The sequence below is a fragment of the Haliotis asinina genome, chromosome 8 (assembly GCF_037392515.1).
Source record: "Haliotis asinina isolate JCU_RB_2024 chromosome 8, JCU_Hal_asi_v2, whole genome shotgun sequence".
Taxonomy (NCBI): Eukaryota; Metazoa; Mollusca; class Gastropoda; order Lepetellida; family Haliotidae; genus Haliotis; species Haliotis asinina.
In genome coordinates, this window is record NC_090287.1 from 58,373,872 (window position 1) to 58,399,429 (window position 25,558).

General features: G+C 38.0%; 1 protein-coding gene across 1 annotated transcript; it reads left to right on the top strand.

Moving 5' to 3' along the window:
- The first annotated feature begins 4,827 nt into the window (after positions 1-4,827).
- LOC137294961 (uncharacterized) lies at positions 4,828-7,705 on the top strand. Its single transcript, XM_067826192.1, has 5 exons — positions 4,828-5,068; positions 6,052-6,079; positions 6,531-6,740; positions 7,090-7,211; positions 7,520-7,705. The coding sequence occupies exons 1-5, from the start codon at positions 4,874-4,876 to the stop codon at positions 7,658-7,660; spliced, it is 696 nt and encodes a 231-aa protein (XP_067682293.1). The 5' UTR covers positions 4,828-4,873; the 3' UTR covers positions 7,661-7,705.
- Positions 7,706-25,558: the final 17,853 nt, after the last annotated feature.

Below are 25,558 nucleotides of genomic sequence, written 5' to 3' on the forward strand. Positions count from 1 at the left end.
CCCTGTGACCTTGAAATGAAGACCAGTGTCATCAAAACTGACTGGGACTTTTCTCGTTCTGTGATGAACATAGGTACCAAATATGAAAAGAATCTACTCCACGCCTCTTAAAATATTTAAGTTCGTACGTACGTACGGAACCTTATCCTATATCCCCTGCTTCCCGCTAAACGCGGAGATACAAAGGTAATTATCTGACTTTCGAAGTTTATCTTCCAAATATGCCAATATAACAGCCTTAAGAAGCCATTAGCGTTTCCAGATAAACGGTCTTCATGCACCGACAATATTTTCATCCAATAATGTACACAACGAACAGCTGAACTGGTGAACGTCATGAACAACCAAAATCAGAATTCCGTATAGTAATGGACGACTGAGGCTTTCTCCGTAATATTTCAGCTATATGAAAAACACAGTTATCACGAAACTATCAGGAGCAAGACATAAATGTAGCAATCTGTTGCAGACTGAGTGTTGATTTGTGTAAGATTAGTCCCATAGGCGCTCGACCCTGATATGTATGGAAGTATGATCTAAATATATAAAATACAGATTTTGGTCATACTTCCATACATACCAGAGTCGAGCGCCTACTGGGAAACCAGTAGCCAGTATTTCCGAAAGCTGATATACCTGAATATTGACAAAAACACTATTTTCATGAGCATCACCCGTATCGATCGTACGGAAAGTAACATTCGGAATGGTTAGGGTACAAACCTTTTCAAAGTAAAAGTTCAAAAGGTATGTGCGAATGTCCATTTTCGCAATTTGGCAAGCTGTGTTCTGATTCGTCAGTCTCAAAGGTTACCTGACGAGACCTCCTACCAGAGTTTGTTAGACTCAGTAGAGGAGTGTGGCGAATAATACTGAGATTAAGTTTACACGACGATATATCACGCCACGAAATGAAAATAATACTGGTGTTTTATTTTTGACCAATCAGAGAGCAGCTCGTCGTTGGTGCGAGCCTATTGAGGGTAAAGGACAAACATGGTGGACTCGAATACTCGATACCGCTAATTCCAAAATAAATTCGTGTATTGCAGGTAACGGAATACCGTTATTCAATTAAGATGTTGTAGAACAAAAGCGGAATATCTAGCGATTACGGAAAGGCTACGTTTTTTCGCCGATCGGGAGTTATAAGTGAAATACGTAGTAATTCTCCCAGAGGCGATGATTTTCGTAGGCAGGTTATTGGCGTACAAATGTAAAAGTTGTCTTTTTCCGAGTTCCACGCATAGTTACTCGGTACATAGTGCACCGATTTTAATACTTTTGGATTTGTTCGAAAGGGATTTTATCTGGCTTTATTTCAGTAAGAATTGCAGCTTTGTATTCCAAAATTTCCCACCCAGAATTCGCCCATGATCGAGAGCGGGGTACTTGACAACTTTGTGCGCGTTACATCCCTTTCCTTGTTTATATGTATATAGATATCAGTGTAGGCTTGTTGGACCCAGGACGTTTTATTTTCAACAATACAAGCCCCTGTGGGAAAGGACAACTTTTTCATTGTTACCTACGAACATCATCGCCTCTCGGAAAAGAAATACTATGTGCTTCACTTAAAAACAAGCGATCGACGAAAAAAACTAACCTTTTCGTAATCGCTAGATATTCCACTTTCGTTCCACGGCCTCCCAAATGAAATAGATTATTCATTTTACCTGCAGTACACGACTTTATTGGGAAATTAGCAGAGTCTAATGATCGCGTCCACCATGTTTGTCCTTCTCCCTCAACAGGCTCGCACCTGACGAACTGCTCTCCGATTGGTCAAATATAAAATACCAGTATTATTAATTCTATATTTAGTGGCGCGACATATCGTGTTGGCCTATTGAGGGTGAAGGACATGCTGGAAAAGGCAAAATAATATCTAACTTCTGCAAAAACCTGTGAAGATGCGAGTTTGAATCGTTGTTTCTGGAATCCATGCATATCGTAAGCAGCAGACTAACAGGTTTGCATAGGTGGTCATTCTTGCTGACATTCTTGAAGCACTCCACAGCCAATACACTCCCTTTTACACATAATACAGGAAGTTTCCTTTTGTTGGGTGTAGCATTATACTCTACTTGCCATGAGTATATGTGTGAAGGCTCGAGGTGTAACTGGAGGATGTGTGGGATGCTGATGTCAACTTATACACCCAAGGAGATTCGGCTTAGACAACAGGACCGGGTGGTCAGGCTCGCTGACTTGATTGCTCATTCTGTAGATCACTGGTCCAGAGACGATTGTTTACATACTGCAAATGGAAACGGGAATATTGGTGAGTGCTGCGGGTACTCAGGGTCGAGTCGGGTAAAGTAGGACACGAGCAGAATGGACTCGAGGAGTCGGAGGGGAGATAACTCTAGACGTCTCACACAATCAAGATGGATGGTCATGAGAAAAATACAATGACTGGTCGCATTTTGATCTTCATTTAGTGGCCAAAAAACCTAAATGACGTCTTTCCCTTAGTTACGCAGGTAACCTTAAACCTTGTTGAAGGGGAGGTTTTCATGGCTTTCTGTGAAGCGTAGAACCCAGATTACCAGGTCCCATTTACCGCGACAATTCACAACTACAGCTTATGAAGTCGTATGAGGATTGCAAGGAGAACATAATATCAGTAATCAAAACAGTCGCCGCTGTTGCCCTCACTACGAACATGTGCACAAGCGTAGCCACCCACGGCTATATCACTATCACTGACACTACCAATCGAATTGGAACGTGATGTCATGCATCCTTGAAACACGACGTGTAGGGGACAGGCACACAAGTGAAAATATTGCCGAAAATCATAAATCAATTCAGTAGGAATCTGGTAATACAAACAATTTCTGGCATTACACCTGCCGATGCTTCAAATGGGTCAGTTGCAGCAAAAAAGGCTGCCTATCCCTATGTCCGCTGTTTTGCCCACACACTGCAACTTGCTGTTGTCGAGGGGCTTAAGGTGCCTGCCATTGAAAACATGCTAAAAGCACACGCGGAAACTTGCGATCTTCTTTTCAAAGTCGACAATGGCAAAATATTTGTTTTCTACATTGGCACTGAGTCGTACTTATCCAGCGCATTTCAGTGTTACACATTCATCAATCAACACATACATACACCTTCAAAATAACATTCACACACTGACACCTAAATCTAGAAACAGTTAAAGTTTTGAATAAATAAGTACCATTGACGTGATGTCCGTTCAGTAGGGTTTCGAAGAAGAAATTCGGTGTTGTATTAATTACTCAATAAATGCTTAGTCTTTGGTTTGAAACCAACACATTTTCACTATAAGAAGTCTCAAATAAAAAATCAGTCCCGCTTCATATATGTTAATCTTTACGTTCCATAGTCTTTCCGTCTCTACAAGATATCCACTGCATACACGAATTAATTAATGTGTGGTCTAAATATCTTCCAGCTGGAGGACGTTTTTTTCCCGCAATTTAACCATGATTAAGGTTATGTGCTTTATTGTCTTATGGATACTTCTATTGACAGTGAATATCAAGTTCTTTATTCAAGAACGTTTAGATTCACATATACATGCTGAAATATGCGTAGGCTGGAAGTTGGAACGGCGACGTGTATGTTTGAATGATGGTCTTAGATAAGTATCCAAACTGTCGGGTATTTGGGTCCGTGTCGGGTCTGACTCCTCGAGTACTCGAATTTTGGACTTGTGAGAGCCCTGGCTGCGTTAACAACATACAAATAAAACCTTCTGCGCATGCGCACAATGAAATTATTTTAGTGCAACCAAATGCGCGCATAATATACAACTTTTATGCTTATTATATGATGTTAATGATACGGAAACAACCGAGGTTAATAATCTCTATATTCCTTTTTTTTTGCTAATTCCCATTTTCACTTATTGTAATATTTTATTATTCTTATTAGCAATAAACTTTTCAGTTTTTTGAAAATATCACCTAGTATTTTGGAAAATGTATGAAGTGATAACTTGGTGTTTTTAATGCTTGATACATGGATGGATGTTTTACCACATATGGTTCATTACGTCAGTAATGTTTCCGCCAGTTAAGACTGTATATTTTGTCAGGGTAATTTTCTCTGTTGTTTTATCGTCAATATATTTTTTCTATTTCAACCAGAATGTTTTCACCCATTCACATTTCCAATAAATATGTATCACATTTTCAGACACTAAGTTAGAAAATGAGCAATGTTCATCATCAACTAATTTCATTTTCAGTAATTATTTTTTATAGATAATATTATGAATAAATTTAAATTGAAAGTCAATCAATTTGGTATCTTTTGCGCATCTTCCATATTTCAAACTTTTATGCTTATTATATGATATTAATGATACGGAAACAACCGAGGTTAATAATCTCTATATTGAATTTTCCTTTTTCGCTTATGATGAAGTATAATTACTAATGTTTTGGTTGCTTTTGTATATTATTTTTCAAACCGGCGTGCTGTAAACATTTTGAGTACAAGAAGACATCGGTCGTACCGTTTTCTATCAGCTGTAATTTGAAGAAAAGAAATACTCTAATTCAAACATACTCAAATTTGTTAAAGTAATACATATGGCCCCACGATGGTTTTTATGTGGTTTTCCGCTCCCAAAACATGAACATTTGCTCACATCATTAATCCATCAGACTTTTATTTCTCCATAATAACCAATAACACACCGTGGAACAATGCTTAATATAGCGTGAGTGATATAGGGGAATAGTTTACGATGTCGTATTTCCAGATGAGTGAAAATTATCAAACCATACACGGATGGGCATTGTATCCACCTCTTGCCGTGTATATAAGTGTGGAGGATTTCCATCAAACAGCGATCCATTTCTACAGACAAGAACCAGACATAAGAGACTGAAACATGGCGTTACTGAAGTATCTCCTGTTTGGTGCGGCTTTGTGTCTTGGCGCTTGGTGTGAAAACACAGAGGAAGAAGAGCAACTGTTCTTTGTGGACATAGTGCCATCAACTGACCATGACCTGAGGACCGTGATGACGTCAGTAAACGATGTACTGAATAGCGTGGAGGGCGTCACTGTAATACAGGCTTTCAAGGTAAGTTTGATTAGACTTAATACTGAATGAAAGTTTGTTTGTCACTTATATTTATATAGATGTGTCACGGGTTTTTGATGCGCTCCTAACTGTGTTTCAAACAGATAAACATTTATATCATGCACATATACTGTATACCTGGACATTCTCAGTCCCTTTGGCGCTAGTTTATCCACTTATGCTCACTACTAGAGACATGGGGTAGCCCAGTGGATAAACCGTTCGCTCGTCACGCCGAATGTAACGTTCCATTCCATGGGTACCATGTGTGAAACCCATTTCTGGTGTCCACTGCCGTGATATTGCTGGAATATTGCAAAATGCGGCGTGAAACACAACTCACTCACTATTCTCATTATCAGAGTGATGGACGCATCATCGGACCTCTTCTCTGACCAGCCACAAGTATATCACACAGCAAAATCCATCAGATGAAATATACATGTATGTCACAGTCACGTTTGATATGTTCCTGAAAGTGGGAGTTCAATCGTCTAAAGTATCACAGTTCATCTGTGCAGGGTGGTGGCCCATAGGTGCGTCATGATTCAGTGATCTTAAATTCGAATCCTATGTTAGTTCTGATTATGATTATTTTATATCAGTGTGATTCCAGTTCCAGTTTGTGAGACTGTGGCCATAATATTGCTCAAATTTAATTCCATCCCAGCATGTGTTAATAATGCAGACACCGTTGTGTCGAACATTGATGTGTCGAACACATGGTAGTCTCCAACAGAAAGCTGGTTCCTGCGTATTTCTTACCAGTCATCTTTCTTCGGCTGTGTCGAACCTCGTATTACACGAAGCAGTTACCTAGGTTCCTTTCTCTTCGTCATAACTGTGTCTTGGTTGTCTTTTCAAATCATGCAAAATATTTAACTGCTGTTCTTTTCATCCATGCATTATTTATGCTTCGTATGGATGAAAATATGTTCAATACGATGTAACAGATCTCAAGGCATCACTCAATCATTTTTCAGGTCGTTGGCAAGCCAAGAGTTGTTGCCAGTGAGTCACAAAGTTTCCGGAATTGATCAGAACAGTTGATAAGAATAGACTTTTAAGACTTTGTATCTTTCTTTAAAATTTCTAGCAAAACGAAAAAAACCTCTTTGAATACACAGTCGTATTGATTAAAGTATATTAAGATTTATATTCTCAGTGTGGCGCACAGACACGTTTGCCTTATAAAAGCTGTACAGTTGGCCTCATGTATAAAAACACATCATGATGATGATGACAATGATGATGACGATGATGATGGTGATGATGATGATGATGATGATGATGATGATGATGATGATGATGATGGTGATAGATTGTTTTCCACAAACTGAGAAGTAGATTAATGTAAAGTTATATCCTGGTCCTATCCCTTATGTAAACTCGGTCACATGTGGAACTGTTTCATTGACACATGTACTTTTGTCAGCTTTTAATGACATTGTATTTTCATTAGTTCTCAAGTTTGGCGCCCTGTGTGACTGGCGTCCAATGGAAGAGGCCCTATCAGCCGCTGGCTTCAGCGTCGATGTGAAATCTCTGTACGGAGAACTGGATCTAGAAACTGATTTGAAAGTAGACAAGGATCTGCTCGCAAAAGCTCCACCACCATCCAACATTAGTGGGGACTTCATCTACTTTTTGGACATCACCCTCACAATGAGTGGTACGTTGTACTATGTGTTTGGCTACTTATGACGTATGCATTAATTTGCATATTTTGCTTGCTGAATATTCTGTATTGATTTTATTCATAATGGTTGTTTTTGCACGTTTGATAAGCAGAAATATATATTGGATATATGAAATGAGCTTGGAAAATCAGAATATGACCTTTTGAAAAATGTGTTGTTACATTGATATTGTACAGAATGCGTATATTTATGTAAATGTATAATGGCCCAGGACCCTTCATATGTTACTGAGGATTTGAGGATTTGCTTGCTTAATTTGCTGAAAAAATGCGATACATGACATCATGTGTGTTAGAATTTGACATCAAAGATTTGCTTCAGGACAGACCGGTTCTTCCTACAAAGAGGAACTTCGGAGCTGCTTGGAACTGAGTTTAAGATATCGAGCTAACGCTGGCAAAAAGTTTCTAAATTACAACATTCTTGGAGAATTCCCAATCCAGGTATGGATAAAATAATTCAAATCCGCATTCACAGGTATTGAATGGGCTTTAGAACTGCAGCCAGAATATATACATAGAGGAAAATGTTAAGCACTTCAGTGTGTTTCATTATGTGATAACAACCATTTGTTTAACGGAATAGTCAACATGACTACAGCTCTCAAATCAACATTGCTAATATTGATCAAAACTGATGGCTTGACCTAAAGGTAGTTTGTATATGTTATGGCATATTTCTCTGAAGAATTGTTTGAAAGTGTTATCCAAATCTATTTCGAGCAATTGAGGACATGCTCTTCTTGTTGCAGATGTTGTTCTTTGACGTAGCTAACCCGAAGGTTGCGGAGTCGCTGCTCTGGCCGTTCAACCGGGGTCCCCTCGCGATGGAAGTTTCGATGACACGTGTTGAAAACTTCGCGGATTACCTGAACAACAACTATTGCAACTGATATCTGGTAATGTCGTGTCTGTCTGAATAAAGTCATCACAAGACATCAGTCTCTTGACCTTGTATGTGGACCATATGTAATGTAGAGCCATGGAGTTTGTGTCAGAATTGGTCTCTAAGAAATGGCCGTCGTTATAACAGACGATTATTTTGTAGATGGGATAACAAACGTAGTATTAAACGATGAGTATACGAAGTATTAAACTTTAGGGGTACCAAACGAAGTATAAAAAAGTAGGGTTAACAAACGAAGTATTAAAAAAGTAGGGTTAACAAACGAAGTATAAATTGTTAAGGGTAGCAAACTAAGTATAAATTTAGGGATTACAAACGTAGTATAACTTTAGATATAACAAATGAAATGTAAAACTTAAGGGATAACAAACGCAGAATAAAACTTCAGAGATAGGAAGTATAAAACCTTTATAGGCATATCAAACGAAGTGTAAAACTTTAAGGAAAACAAACGAAGAATATAACTTCAGCGATACGAAGTATAAAATTCTAGGCATATCAAACGGAGTATGACTTTGGGGACAGCAACTGAAATATGAAGCTTTCGTGATACGAAGTATAAAACTTTAGGGATAACAAATGAAGTATATAAGGTTAGGGGTTGATTAAAGTATAAAACTTTAGGGATAACAAATGAAGTATATAAGGTTAGGGGTTGATTGAAGTATAAGACTTTAGGGATAACAAATGAAGTATATAAGGTTAGGGGTTGATTGAAGTATAAAACTTTAGGGATAACAAATGAAGTATATAAGGTTAGGGGTTGATTGAAGTATAAAACTTTAGGGATAACAAATGAAGTATATAAGGTTAGGGGTTGATTGAAGTATAAAACTTTAGGCATACGGAGTATAAACTTTGGGGTTACGACTTCAAGTATAATTACAACTTTTTGGGATAACAAACGAGGTATAATACGAAGTATGAAACTTTAGGGACCCTAAGTCTAAAACATTATGCATAACAAACAATTTATAAAGCTTTGGGCATAACAAACGATGTACATGTATAAAACTATTTGGGGATAACAAACAATGTATAAAATGTTAGGGACAACAAACGATGTATAAACCTTTAAGCATAACAAACGATGTATAAACTTATACTACTACTAGTAGTAGAAGATTATTTTCAGTAAATCAGGCCACAGGCCCATTTTTTATATTTGATATTTTAGAGCATGACATTCTATGTTTAAAATCACCTAGCGGTGATTTTAATGCTCGTACCGGTGATGGTACACTACCAGATTTTATTGAAAACGATGATATTACCTACCTGCATGACATGGATTATAATCAAGACGATTACTTACTAACATCACAGGACAGCGTTGTCAATAAGCGTGGACTCTGTCAATCAACAGGACTCCGGATCTGTAATGGTCGGTTGTGTTCAGACAATAGTGTTGGTAAAATAACTTGCTTTGCCAATGACGAGCAGAGCGTAGTTGACTATGTTTTGCGTAACTTAAACCTTTTCCAGCTATTTACACAATTTGATATTTCTGATGAAATAGAATGTACTCATTTACCCATGATCTATTCGCTAGCCTTTAACAGCGTATCTGATTGTCATCGGGAAGAGCCGACTGATCGTCAGAAGTATATTTGGTCAGAGCATTGTCATGGTGAATACGTATGTAAACTCGTGGAATAATTTTGAGAACTCAACTAAGAACTACTTTAACGATCAGGTTAATAGTAATGATGTTCACAGGGCATTAAAATGTTTTCAGAATATTCTGAAAAATGCTCTGGGAAACCCAGAAAATCGTGTGGCAGAGCTAAGCCTGTGCACAAGCATCGTGATTGGTTCGACGATGAGAGTTTACATGCGAGATTGACAGCTCGTCAATTGCTACGTGCATTTAACCTATATCTCAGCACGGAAGCATTACAAAGAACTTTGTTTACGTAAATCGACCGCTTTGTTTGTGAACAAGCTCGAACAATCACTCCATAGTAATAACGGTAAACTTTTCTGGTCTCTATTGAGGCCGAAGAGACAATCGCAGTTAGGAACTAGACTTTTTCAAGTATGCTCCTATGCAATGTTTGGACATGTTAAGAGTACTTTATAATTTGATTTTGTCAACTAGTGTTTATCCCTCTCAGTGGACAGTCGGTGTTATCATTCCTGTCCACAAGTGGGGTGGACCAGATATAACTTGTACTTATTGCCTCATGTACCAGTGGCGCATCAAAAACAAAATAAAATGGGCCTGTGGCCTGATTTACTGAAATAAACTACTACCACTAGTAGTACAAACGATGTATAAAACTTGAAGGATAACAAACGATGTATAAAACTTGAAGGATAACAAACGATGTATAAAACTTGAAGGATAATAAACGATGTATAAAACGTTATGGATAACAAACGAAGTATAAAACTTGGGGATAACAAACGAAAAATAAAAAATTTAAGGATAACAAACGAAAAATAAAACTCTAAGTATACAATGTATAAATATGTAGACATAACAAACGATGTATAAAATGTTTTGGTAATAACAGCCGTTTTTTTCTTGCATTGAGCGACTTTTTGACGTAAGAATCCGCATCGAAGGTCACTCTACACAATGAACAAAAATGTGCATCGACTGTTGATTTATGCAGCAAACAATAATCTGTATCGAAACGTCGCTCTATGCAATAAACAAGAAGTTGTTATTAATATATCTGTATATTTCGTCATTTACTTCGTTAAATGGACCCGTGAAGATACGAGTTACAATTGGTCATCAATTAACCCGTGCACGTCGCAAGAGGAAAGTAGCGGGATCGGATGGTCAGACTCGCTGAATTGGTTGACAATTGGTTGATCGTATCCCAATTACTTTGACCGATGCTCATGCTGTTTATCACTGGATCGTCTGGTCCTGACTCGATTCTTTACAGACAGCCGCCATATAACTGGAGTGTGGCTTAAAACTAGACTCACACCTACGTGTCACATACGCAGTTCAATGTGCGATTCCACATTGGAACTATGTGTGAAGCCCATTTCTGATATACCCCGGTGTGATATTCTTGATGTATTGATAAATCTGGCGTAAACCATCTCTCATGTACTAAAATAGCTTACTACTATAGCGTCATATCATTGCACGTATACGTACCTAAACTAATTACTAATACGTATTAAGCTGCCCTATTATTTTAACGCGTGGCAGGCATACCACAAAGTTTTACGAAAACTGGGCGGTTGTGTCTCTGCTTGACTGGTAATTGATTGAAGCGTTGGTAAAATAATTATTATTTGACCTTATTGACGTGGTGGCTGGACCAGTGAATAAGTGAGTGAGGTACGTTTTACGCCGCTTTTAGCAATATTCTAGCAATATCACGGCGGGGGACACCAGAAATGAACTTCACACATTGCATGCATTTGGGAAATCGAACCCGGTTCATTTTTTTTAGTGAGGGGATTTCGCAAATTCAGTTTGACATGAATGCAAGACCAAAAAGTCCATATCACCTTGGATTTCATATTTGATTCGAGGTCAGCTATAGAAAAAAATGACCACTTTGACATTTGTGTGAGTTGGTGAGTGAATTTAGTGTTACGCTGCATACGGCAATATTACAGCTATATGGCGGCTGTCTGTAAATAATCAAATCTGGACCAGACAATCTAGTGATCAACAGCATGAGCATCGATCTACGCTTGGATATTGTACTGGCAAACCGAAAGGTATCATTAATTCGACCGAAGATTCGAACCCCAGAGCGGCACATCCGTGGGTACGTTCTGTAACCTATCGCGGCAAATCCTGCATCTTGCGTTCATTGTGAAAATCTTTCCTAACTGTGTTATGGATAACGAATTCATGAACCACGAGTGAGTGAGTGTGGTTTTACGCCGCTTCCAGCAACACACCTGTGACAACACGGCGGGACACCCAAAATGGACTTCGCACACTGTGGCAATCGAACCCGACCTTCGGCGGGACGAGCCAAAGCTTGACCTACTAGTCTACTTTAACCACAAATGTAACCAAAAAGGCGCTATTTCTAATTGAACATGCCGTTTCGAAGTTGAAATGCGTGTGTAATTCACCTATAGAATGTAATAGGGGCAGATTCATGGTGAACATAAAAGGCGCAATGTGTATTTAAACTAAACATTACGTGTGTACTCATGAAGCGTGAATCCTAACGGTTTTGTGGTATTCCGTTTTAGTAAACAGTGTCTCTTAATGCGAAACATGGATCAATCAATCCAAGTCTTTATTGTAATTGTAAATGACGTGGTAAATGTTCAGTAAAGCAAACACCTGACTAGCGGAAATTAGTCTGCAAGTGTACAACCAGTATCTCCTGTCACGTAAGTACAGACCTTCAATAGCTGTGCAGTGAGCACACCAACCAACAGATGTCACTGTGGAAAGAGATGCTTCTAAAATCTAAACTGCCATGGCTCCCTACACGGTACATGGAGGCTGTAGGGGTCCGATGGTCAGGATCTGACTGATATGGTCTCCCTTGGTTTTGATGAGCTCCTCGACGACGTTTGTGATGACAGCGTCATCTTCGGATTTCGTCAGGTAAATGTTAGCCATTGAATGAAGACTTAATGTAGTTTTAGTTACTGAATGAACTATTGGAGAGATCTCTCGTGTCTGTATGAATGAGTACATTTGGTTTATTCGTTTACAATTACTATTTACATTCATGAATGGAACCACCAAATCATTTCTATGTTATAAGTAACCGACCATCAGCCACGAATGAAGTGTTTACGAAAGGTACTTATAATGAGGTCACTTATACCCTTTGGATTGGCATGATTTTGGCATCTGTGTATTTTGGATTCGATGGAGTTGTATGCAAGACGCCCAAACACACGCTTTCGTGCATGGACGTAACGTTACACAATAAAAATGTGAACGCTATGCCTCTCTTTATACATATTATATTTCGAGTATTTATAATGTAACTTCAAATAGCTCAGTCTCCTCAGTTTCTTAAAAAGATTTGTGTGACATTGCATTCGGGCTTCAATGGCGAGGATTAGGCTTTCTCTGTTCTTACATCATTTGGGTAAGGTTGACCTGTATTTTGCTAATTACTTGAGTCGTCTGAGTCGTAGTAGAAGCAAAATAAATGGGAATCGAACCCGAGTCTTCGGCGAAACCAGCAAACACATAAATACAAGGCTACCTCAACGCCTCTTGCAGGATAAATCTGGATAAGCCAAGACCGCCTGTTCACAGACCGTATTTCCAAGCGGCTTAATAAACAAGAGATTGGTCCTGACCGCCGCAGCCACTTTTAGTACTTTTTGTCAAGAGCGTCTATATATAAAGGCTAGAGCATGGCAGAAATATCACTAAATAACATTGAGCTTTCTGAGCGTTTTAACCAAGAGGGTAAATATATAAGTATGTAGATTTCTTCATAGAAAGTTGGGCAAAACGCGTCCATAAATAGAGTGAGATCGTAAGTGTTCTACATAGAAAATTATTGGCGAAGACTATCTATTTCTGACCATGCGACGGTGAATCTCCTGCAGCTATTCAATGCGCCCATTCAGCGAACAGCTGTCACCGTTGTATACATAAATATTTACCCATTTATCAACCGTGCGGGCGCGGGTGGGTCTCGTTATTCCATAATGTCAAATTCTGTGTAAAGAAAACTGGGTTAAGCATTGTTGCTTGAATATTATGCATGTTCGAAATGATCATTGACGGGTCCTCGCTGATCGATACGAATGCATGTGCAGCACGCCAGGCTTAGGAATATGTAAACAAACACGGAAACTAATTAATGAACTGGTAATTGGCTAGTGTATTCTATTTCGGCGAGAGGCAGATGCGTTTTCCCGAATGCATTTGGGTTGGTCAAAGGAAACAACGAATTGATTCAATTTCAAAGTCTTTACACTTCATGAATAATTTTGTAAGCTCTACAAAGATGTATTTGCTCAATTAGAGAAACATGCAAGGTGCATCTCAGGTCTTGTTAACCTTGGATTTTTAATATGTTGATAATATATTTGAAGGACAAAACGATCATAAACAAATGGGAGATAGATAATAGGTGTTCATTTCTAAAAGTACAGACACACCACTCTTTGAAGTAAAGCGGGCACTTGCTGTCATCAAATCTCACACACCGCGACGAGAGTTTGCGAGATCTCGTTTAGCCGAGCAACATGGAGGCTAGTTGTGTTGTCAAGAGAAGCTTTCTCCATGCACCACTAACTCACAATGTTTCTCGTGTGTAAAACGACATTAAATGGTTAAAAACACACAAAATTGGATCTAAGAGGGAAGAAACGGAAGGAAATGCTTACAATTACAAGGTGACATTTTGAAAAATTAGAATGGACGCGACAACAACGTCGCTGGCCGAAGATTTGCAAGAACTGCAATTGGATGGCCGACCGATCACCAAGGCGCTAAAGGTGCGTATATCATGGAAGAAAAAATGTGTGAGTTGTTTTTAGGGGTAATGTGAAAATAACGCAGTAACGCATAATTATCACTGATACCGATATTTCGTATTTCAGAGCTCCGAAGAGCTTGAGAAGCTCACTGTCGACCCCCATTTGAATGACATTGAAAGAGCGGTATACCTGCTCAGGTATGTTCCAAGGATATTGATATAATTAATTTTGAACATTCATATCATTGTTATAAATGTGAATCCCTGCATTAGATGGCCTACATATCAATGAAATACGGTTTACACAAAGGCTATGACACTCAACATACGTATACCATATGTTGTTTACCTGTGACTCATTATGAAGAAAGCTTAAATAATATCTGTCTCATATACAAAAAGTGCACCACGGATTAAGTGTCATTATAATTATTTTTATGTATTAACAATTAATTACATATCGATTATATCATATCAACCACTTAGAACATATGTAGCTTAATTGCCCATAAAGTAGGCTTACTCAACTGTACATTTTGTGTACTTTACTGTTTTAATGATGAGTAACAAACATGAAAGTATCGTTTGTATATACTGACACTGATTTCTGCTTTACAGTATTATGATAATGTTGATTAATGATCACTTCTTAAGTTTTGTTATAAAATATCTTGATACTTAGCATCCGGATCTCATTAGCCATATTACGGTGGTCAAACCTTTTGCAGTTCCCAGGTCCTTCAGGTCCTATCCAGTGGTATTATTCTTATTCCTGTTATGCTAATATATGTATGGCACCAAATCCATACCTTTTTTACCCTTGTTCATTGGAATTGGATGTCCATCTCAACAACACACAATATTTTCAACTCCCTGGGGAGTATGCAACTCAGTGTCGAGGGCCATTAGCGTTATGAGAATTACCCATTTCACTGAATGTCATACGTGATGCATGTTGCATATGTTTATTGAGACTTTAAGTATTCAGTGTTTCTGTTTTTTTGGTCAACATTTGTTTTGTCTTTTGTGTATGCTTCCTGCCACCTACAGAAATTCTGTTGCTTGGGTACAATATTGAAGATGAGCAAATGGTAGCAATGACATAGCACAGCAGACAGTTCATGAGAGGACTGTTTGTATATAGAGCTTTGACTTGTTAGAAAGTCTTGGAAGTACATTTGTAGCCAATGGAGTGGAAACAATAGTTAAGTCCATGCAGCAGCTAGACAGCAGAGATAAAGTGTTGGATCTCAAAGACCGTGATACTAGGTAAAATGCAAAAGGCCGGCATTGAATGATTCTACTCAAGGTGAATGATGTGATATTTTAAGAATAAACTGATTGTGATAACAAGGATGTAAATATCATAGCAAAAAGGTAGACAAGTCATTTGGACTGACAATGAAGGAAGGAAACACCTTGAAGGACCACCAGAAATGGGCTTCACACGCTGTACTCATGTGGAGAATCAAACCTGGGCCTTTGGCATGGTGAGCGAACGCTTTAACCACTAGGCTACCCCACGTAACCCAGGATGGAAAGTATTGTTTTGCATGTAAGATAGGTCAAACTTGTATCATAAGAGACAAACATGGAGATTTTTCACCATCAGCTCAACATAAATTAAGTATGTTCTCATGACTGACTAAATGTTTTTGTAAAATATATAAACAAATAAATCTGATCAGATTATTGGTTGGTATTTTCAAAACACAAATTAGTAATTACAGCAATGAAAGGTGAACAGAACCAGTCATGTCAATTTTGCCTGAACAGACATGATCTGCATTGGTATTGAGATGATTTCACACTTTTGATTTCTGTTTTTTTGTGATTTTACTGACTAAATATGATACCTGTTGAGGATATTCCTTCTAAGCCAAGAATGTAGTTTGCTAATTAAAGACTTCACATCTTCTTGACACCCTGTGATTTGGGACACATGATGATGATGATGATGATGATGATGATGTGGAGATTTAGCATGTTCTTTCTGACATCATGTGCATTTTGTACCCAGGCCTGATCAAAACACGAGTGATTAGACTGAAAGACATGGAAATGTGAAGTCAGCATTAGTGACATATTATTAAATCAACTGAATATTGAATTTGGAATTTGGAAATTTGCCAGAAGTTGTATAGATGATCATCTATTAGATGGTTTGGATGGTATTTGTTTTGTTTTTGTTTTGCATTATTTTTTTTTATGTTAGCACTTAAGCAACTTAAAATGCCAGGCTTAAAGTTTAGTGAGCCTCTGCCTAGGAGTGTTTGTCATGTTAGGGTACACCTTCACGAGAACCATTGTAAAGACATTTTGCTTACTGGAGAAAAATACAAGATCTGTGTCAATGATCAGATGTTTGCCACAGTCAGCTGAAAGGTTTTATTGTCATTTACATGCATTAACCTTTACATTACACAATATGAATGTCATCAAGGTGGTGACAGGATTTCATTACTAATACTGAGGCAGAGATATCTATAGGAGCGACCACCTTGCCTGTCCTTGGCTGGTACACAGGTCCATTACGGCCTTTAATTACATCTGCTGCATTCAACCACACACCCCTGTTGTGCTCATTATAGCTGTATCGTGTATCAGATTGGGCTGCTGAGTGAGTTGTGTTGTGTAACATCAAGGTTACATTTCTTTGCTGTTGCTGTTACACTTCCATGGGAAATAATGTATAAAAGAAACTTTTGAAGGCTTGGATGGGGATAATATTTCTTGTTCCGCAGTTGTAGTTGGTGACTGCATAAGTTTTGTTTGAAAACAGGTGTTTTGTCAGATCAAAGGCAATATCGTTTACTACTTAGAGGTAAATTGATATGGTTTAGTAATGAACAGGATAGACCGGAAGCTGGTTTGAAACAAATGTCATTATGAAGTTCACTGGCAGATCCATGAACTTTGAAAGGAGGGGGTTCCACGGTTCGAACCCCCTGAAACCTCACTGGCTCCACCAACACAATAAAAAAATGATCTTCAGTGTGATCATAAGCCATTTTCAGGAGGGAGGTTGTGAGGGGAAGAAGAAAATCATGGATCTTATAGAAATTTATGATGGATGCAAAAAATACAGATGCACGCTGGAGTGCAGAAATCATGTAAGCTTGACTATTAACATTTTAGAATTTGATACAGTTTGCAATAAATTTCCATTTGTAATCAGCTCAAAATGCCATATACAGTAGAATGCTCTTTGATCTTCCATTACTTGCACTTACAGGTTTTGTTTCGGTCAGGAATCCTCAAAGCAATTTTTGACTAGTAGGCACTAGACATGCACATTCTTGCATCACTTGAAAAAGAGTCCCATGTTACCTTTCTCTTGAATACCCATTATTTAACCAGGGGCTCCTACAACATACAATCAATGAGAATCATTGCATAAAGTGGACTTCCAAATATACAACCCTGAATAATCCTTGGTGGATAGAACATTCTTCTTCATCGTTACCAAAATTGAAATATATCTCCTCGACAGTTTTGATGACCGTCAATTGGTACTATCAGATAAATCAATATTTAACCATGTAATTGACTGTTTGGTCATTTAATTGGTAGTTGTTGCCAAGTTTGTATCATCTGATACAGATGTATGGTACTGAAGGTGGTGGTACATTGGGTGAATAGTAGTGCAAAATTTATGCTGGTCCTGTGGTCCCTGACTAGTAAAATTTCATCAGGATCACAATATGCTAAGTTTGCAGTGGTTCTGGTGGCCAGTTACTTTTTAAAAAAATTGAAAGATCCCTTAAAGTTCAAAAGAATAGTATTGATAGTTAAATCATCTGCAAATGTTGTTGTGGGCCAGTATAGTAAAGACAGCACCACTAATTATTGTTCATGCATTGGTCCTGTTTTCTAGCAGGACTTTGTGAGTGATTGAGTTTGTCGCCTTTTACGACAAGCATAGTCGTCTTTTATGGCAAGCATGGGTTGCTGAAGGCCTATTCTACCCGAGACCTTCACGGGTTTGGGAATTCATATCACCTGTAGAGCACATGCATTATCCCATTTACATGATTTAGGTTATTAATTGTGACTTTTTATATTAAAACTTTGATCTGTTTTGTAAAAAGCATTTTAAGAGTTGTCTTAATGATCAGTGATTTTGATATCTTACAAATGCAGTTTGTGACTGCTTGACGGAAGTTTGGAGGTTTTCCAGTATTTTAGTCATTTTTTTACATTCTGTCATGTATCTTGTAATTTGGTGACCCACAGCATCATGATATTTTGTTCCTTATTTGATGCATATTATATAAATATTTATTTCAACAAGCTTTTGTTTTATTAACTGTCCTTAAACAACCATTAACTCAAAGCATGATTTTTATTCATTTAAAAATTTTGATGGCTGTGCTTTTTAAAGCGATGTACATAATTTCTCTTATTGGTGAAAATAGTGTAAAATCGCCATTCTTTCTGAAGTCACAACGTGTGTTTTATTGTCTGTAGAGCTGGACTTAACCCAGTTGTTTGTGTTTTATTTAATTTGTTGTTTAACACTACACTATTCCAGCTTTATGGTGGTGTCTGTCTATAATAGAGTCTTTACCAGACAATACAGTGATCAACAGCATGAGCATCAATCTTCTCAGTTATCATACAATGTCATATGTCAACCATGTCAGCAAGCCTGATCACCTGTTCCCATTAGTTGTCTCCTGTGACAAGCATGGGCTGATGAATAACAGTTTTAAACTGGATCTTCAACAGTTGCATAGCGAATGAGACCATGAGTGAGCGAGCGTGGCTTTGCACCACTTTTAGCAATATAGAGGTGCTGAGTTGCTTATAGCATTTAATCGTAAAGTCATCAGCTAGTCTAGGTCTATCTATAGCTGTGTGGTATAGTCTGCAGCTGTTGATAGTATGGTCATCACTTGGACTGATAGTATGGTCATAGGTATACATTCATCACTTGGGGCCATTTGCAAAAAAATGACCTTGCCACATTTTTTATTGTAACCATACACTAACATAAACATTAAATTGTCATAGAGTTGTAGTGCTGAGATCTTTTTGTACCAGGGGACCATTTGGTTGTCATCACCAGGTGAACATTTTTATGGATGTTGATTTAACAATAGCTGTCTGCCTTTCACCACCTGGCCCAGTTGTCCCAAGGGATGGTGATGCCATTTTCATGGCTCGCTATTGCTCTTGATTGTATTCTCTCTGGGTAGTGTTTGAAATACCTGCCTGCCCGCTCACCCAGGATGGGTTATTTTCAACCCAGACTGCCAGATTCTCAAATTCACCTGCACAAAGGTCAGGTTGAAATTTAGATGTCTATATGAAGATATTTATTATATTTCAGAGTAATAAACCACTATTAATCCACTTGCAAAAATAAATGATGAATTCCATTTGGATGATAAACTACGTTGCTTGTCGTACCTAAATTATTTGCAGGCAGGTAAGTTTTGGCCAGGGTTGACAAGTTTTATATCTGTTATGATCTAACAAGCCCTGTGGTCTTGCTGATAACTTTTTGAGTTTCATACACTGCTCTTGGGCTACATTCACCTATGTAGTCATTACACAGACTGGCCTATGGTTGTTGTTGCCATCAGCTTGGCTGGTAATTGCTCTCATCACCATGATCACTAAGACCGGCTATTGCTATGGATATTGTAGTCAACATAAGCCCTGTTCACATCTCCTAGTCTGGCGGCCACTCTTGGATGATGTATATGTCAGAGAAGAGGGATCATTGTTGTCACAACGTTGCCGTTGCTAGGCCACTGTTGATGCGTCTGTCATGGTATACGAACATCTCACTGTCTCCAGTAATGGCTGACAACTAATGATAATCATCATTGATTGGTGGTTCCAACCACTGGGCTGCTAAGTAAATCTCAATAAATGTGCCTTAGAAAAATAGCCACACTAGGTACCATGTTGAATTTTGCTACTATTGGGAGAAGAATCACATATGTTTCATTGTTTTTTGGCTGTTTTGAAAACCTCTAAGGCCTCATTGTGAATTCAGTAATTCTTTATATGAAGTTCTGATCTCAGTTTTCTAACTAACTGTTTTGGTTTTCTTATCAAAATTGAACTCAACCCAGCTCACACGTTAAGAGAGGTAGCATTCACTCATCACACCAAAGACCTGGGTTCAATTCCCCCAATGGGCACAGTGTGTACAGCCCATTTCTAGTGTCCCCTGCCATGGTATTGTTGGAATATTGTTAAAAGGTGGTGTAGAACCAAACTCACCCACTCATTAAGACCCCTGTTTGCCCAATCAGTGGCCATTACTGTTAATGACTACAATATGACTGGTACATCTACCCATTGTGCACAGATTGGATGTAATTCATGATAGTCTGATGTGAATAAATATTTCAGTACTTCCTTCCATCTAGACTACCTGTACATGTTTTTTGCCCAGGAAGATCTTGTTTTCAATCTTATCAATAAACAAATGGTTTGATTCTCCAGCTGAAGGAAGAATATCCACTCAATATGAAATTTCCATCTCGCATTGCCTATTGTGTCATACAATGATACCTATTGTATCATACTCATTGTACCAGCATAAAGGGTGAGTCTCTGTTAAGTCACGGGAAGAAAAAATAAGCACAGTAACCCTTTAGTTATTTGTTCAATTACAAACTTGAATGAGGTGATTATGTTGACATGGTTGTGAACATGAGGTTTAAGAATAACTATTGAGACCACTTATGTATATATGGTGCTTGATAAAACATGTTACATTGATAGTCAGTGTCTCACAATTTGCTTGTTGATCTTAAAGGTCAAGATATGAGTACACTTTAAAGTTAACCAGTTCAACTTTGTGTAGAAATCGTGCTGCTCGTGGTTTTAATCAGTGGCTAAATATTTAATCTGAAAAAGCCTTGCTGTAATGCGGAGTAGAAGTCATGTTTGTCATGTACCTGAAGCCGAGTGAAGGTGTTAATAAAAGTGTTAAAGTTGAATGGAAATGTAGAATCATGATTTGTTTTATTACTTTTCATGCTGTAATTTTAATTTCTTTTTCACCAGCAGTTTTAGATTGTGATTAAGTAGTCAGCTTCTCCCTTTAAAGATTTTTTTGGAAATTGATGTGAATTAAAAATTGTGTTCAGTGCTGTATCAGGTGTTGACTTCTTGGAGTATGTACAGTGTAGGTGTGCATGTGGTTCAGGGATGTGTTTACATGCTGTCAGTCAGGTTGTATATCAGCATTGCCTCTGTGGACACAAAAATCTACAGCCTGTGTTGCCTGTCGAACAGAAATTTATTGTCAGTGTTTACTTTTGTGTGATAATATTAAGTGGAAGTGGAGGGTTGACATACTTGTTTATACATGGGGGTCTTTCTGGACTGGGACACAGACACCTTGGTGGGGATCAAGATTGACTGAATCATTGCTGTTAGTTGGGAAGACATGGACACGTGGAAGCATTCAAGGATTGACTATCAGAATCTTTGCAGTTACCTAGTGAGAGACAGACACAATTAATGGACCAAAGATTGACTGTTTCACTACAGTTACCTTGTAAGAGACTGACACATTCATTAAAGGATCAAGGATTGACTGTCTGAATCATTACAGTTAGTTGGAAAGTTATGGACACATGGAAGGGATCAAGGATTGACTATCAGAATCTTTGCAGTTACCTGGTAAGAGACAGACACGCTTGTTAAAGGATCAAGGATTGACTGTTTGAATCATTGCAATTAGTTGGAAAGACATTGACACATGGAAAGGGATCAAGGATTGACTTTTAGAATCTTTGCACTTGGCTGGTAGACAAGTGCTAGAGACACAGGCACATAGAAGGATCAAGGATTGACTGTGAGAGTCATAACAATTAGGGTCATAGGGAAAATCGCAATATGTGTTCATGGACTGCATCTAAAACTGACTGACTCTGCCTCATTGCATTTAGGCCTTTAGTAGGAAAATTCATGATGCAGACAAAAGGAAGTCATCAAGTGAACATTCAGTAATGAGAACTGCTTGGATGTACATGGAAAGTGATCAAAGATATGCTCAGGACCTGTTCAGATGAATGTGATTGTAATTCACTCACTCACTCACTCAAACATTCAGGCTATGTACGATTTATATCATGTGTGAAGAATAGATTATATCTTTATTGATTTTTTATAGTGATATTTCTGTTGAATGATGTTTAAGCATCACAAATATTGATGACACAAAGAAGGAAAGAAATTATTGACATCTGCACAATCAGGATGAATAAATCCTGTCCCCTTTCACAACATTTGAGCATTGTGGTTTTGAGAACATATTATACCTTTATACCTTGAAGCTCTGTGTTGGGCATACCCTGTTGTGTCATACAGACTCTGAAACCAATTCTTTCACTCAGAAAGATATTGCAGATCTAGAATATGTGTCAAGTCTAGATTTGCTCAGTTTCTGAAAATAAAGAATCTCGTGGTTCCTTTTCGTTGTATTTCTCATTACTGTTTATGAACTTTTTTTCTGTTCATTTTAGATACTACATGTTAGTCTAAGGATATCCGTGACTTGAAAAGTCAGCTGCCTTGCCAAATACATGGCATGCTGTCAGGTTCATCAACACTATTTTATGTAAGCAGCTTGTTGGTCATACTAAGTTTTTCCCACTGGTCACTGTTTGACCAACAATCAGGTCCACATATTTCAGGACCTGTTGTCCAGGGAGTAATTGTAAGAGGATTATGTAGCCAATTGCTGTGTATAACACCATAATACCTGACTGAGGTCCCAGTGTTTGGTGTGCTCCACACCATGGAGCTGGCTGGGAGTAATGTGGACAATGTTGTAGAGATTCCACCATGATCACATGATGATTATTCCTCTGCCGTCTGCTCCGTCTGTGTAAACTGTTGCCTGTGTTGACTCAGATATCAAGCTCTGATGGGCGTCATAGATGGGGGAAATAGTTACAACAATTTGTAAACAGAATATTAAACCAAGATCAAGTAGGCTGACATGTAACACTGTCATCCTAACACTCCATTCTTATCTTTGAGGTGACTAAAAGTAAAAATGAGGATGAACCAATATTTATCTTAATTTGATCTTTTACAGTTGCATCCATGATATTTGCTGTGAAACATCTTCACAAATATCCACATGGACACGCTTTGTTTAATATTCTGTCCCTGTACTTGGGTAGTTTAAAATATTATGGTGACAAAATACAAAGTATATTTCTAAAGGAGCCCAGAATGATCTATACATTAGTAGCTATTGGAATCAATCTTTCCTTGACCAGTCGTAATAGAATATTTGAGTCGGATCTTTTTTATTTTGTTCTTAACAGGCAGATAAACACTTTGTGTAAAACTATGATGAGTGTTTGTAATCTGTACAACCTGTTTCAAAAAGTATTCTCATGACCTTCGGAATGTTTTTATGCTGTTGCAGCTGTGATTAGGCTGACAGTCTGAGACACTTCTTTCTGAGACTCTGAAGTCGAACAAACGAAATATTTCTTTCCTGCTTTTCAACAAAATCAACACTGCGAACGCCTCCTCAGAACTCAAAGACAATGTCCATTTCCAATACCATTTAATATTAATGTCATGATCTAAAATACCATAGGTCGTAAATAACGTAGGACTGCCCCGATCTTATTGTATGCTACCTGTCACTGGGTGAATTTGGTTTATGCCATTGTTATTAATGAGTCAGCTATATCCTGATTGGGTACACTAGAAATGGTCATCACACAATTTACCAATTTGGGAATCAGACCCTTACTTTCACGTGCTTAACCAAGTTTTATCCATGTAGCTTCCCTTTGGCCTCCTTGGAGGTGTGTTGACATTTATTGGGGGGTGATCAGAAGCATTATTTACATAGTGTTTGAACTGTAGGTACAGTGTAGACATTTTCTATGTCAAGAAAGTTTCATTGTCAACAATTCCTCATGAATATTCCATGCCTCTAGTGCTGGTGAAGTGCTGTGGCTGTCAGTGTGTGGAGGCAATAAAGTGACCAGGTCAATGCAGTTGAATTTGTGTTTGCCTTGTAAATTATGTTTAAAGTTTATTCAGCATTTTGCTTTCAGTTTGTGCTGACGGAATATGGGAGCATATTCACTGAAATCTTTATAGGTGCTTAGAAAATTGATGAAGGGACCAGATAAATATTAAAGTCATACACAATAATATCTTTGAGTGGCACTTCAAAAGTCAGGCAAGTACTGGTACTATAATGATAGTGTTATGGATAACAGATCCTTTTAATCCCAGAGTGCAGTGTTTCAATAAAGATTCTTATTCCAAGCTCATTCCTGCTTGACAACGGCTCAAGAATCTGTACCAAAATATCACACTCAAAATGAAAAAAATTGTTTTTGCTTTTCATTTTTGTTATGCACATCAGTTTGTTTTCAGAGATTGAGCACTTGGAAACAAACTTCAAATGCCATCGTAGCTGATATATATATTTTTTTGTAGAACACTTCTTTTTTGCTATTGTAAATTACTATGCTTCCGATTTCTGTAAGAGTAAAACTGAGGATGAATGAAGTAGGGGAGACAACTCCTGCAAACTCCAGTATCATGCCCTTCACACAGAGACTCAACTCAGCTGAGTGTACATTTCATAGCTCAGTTATACTGTCTCACATTCATCAGTCCATGCTGCAGGTAATCAGCCTTGGCCAGCAAGTCATTGATCATGTTGATAAAACTCAGCAAATCCCCCTAACATGGGTTGTGCATTCCATTGTGCCCAGGAATCCCAAAGTAGACAGTGGGTGGTGACATTTCTTCATATAGGAGATTGTGTATTTTAAACAAATATTGTATCACAAATATACTTTTACTTGCAGTTATTGTCTTTTTCATTATGATTAATTCTAATTATGTTTCCATTGTAGTATGGTACAGACACTCATAAACTAGCAATGTGTTTTCAAGGTAAACGTGTTTGAGGGTGCTAAACTGTAAAGGTCCGAGTTAGAATACATGTATTGATCTTCAGTAACCCATGCTTGTCACAAGAGGCGACTAACGGGATAGGGTGATCTTGGTTGACCCATGTCATCAGTTCCCAGTTGCAGAGATTGATGCTCATGCTGTTGATCAATGGATTGTCTGGTCCAGACTTCATTATTAGGAGACTGCTGCCATATAGCTGGAATATTGCTGAAAGCTGCGTAAAACTAAATTCACTCACTCAGTCCTGGGTGCTGTTGTACAAAACGACCTAAGCAATGACGTTTACAAACCTACATTAAAAGTATGCGAGTTACAATCTTTGCACAAAGATCACTTTTCTAGTGCTGACGAAGTGCTGTGTTTGTCAGTGTTCAGAGACAATAAAGTAAACAGGTCAAATAAGTTATTTCCAAAATTGACAAAGCTAAAAGTTAAATAAAATCATTCTCAACCAGATAAATTTGTTGTTTGAAGATTGAGTGGTCGTAAAGAAAATTTATTCAAATGCATTCCAAGGGATAAGCAGAGACCGCTTCTAACCTTTTATC

Coding starts and splice junctions, on each gene's coding strand:
- LOC137294961 (XM_067826192.1), top strand. CDS start 4,874: ATGGCGTTACTGAAGTATCTCCTGTTTGGTGCGGCTTTGTGTCTTGGC. Junction 6,080..6,530: donor CAAGCCAAGAGTTGTTGCCA/GTGAGTCACAAA, acceptor TATTTTCATTAG/TTCTCAAGTTTGGCGCCCTG. Junction 7,212..7,519: donor TTGGAGAATTCCCAATCCAG/GTATGGATAAAA, acceptor TTCTTGTTGCAG/ATGTTGTTCTTTGACGTAGC.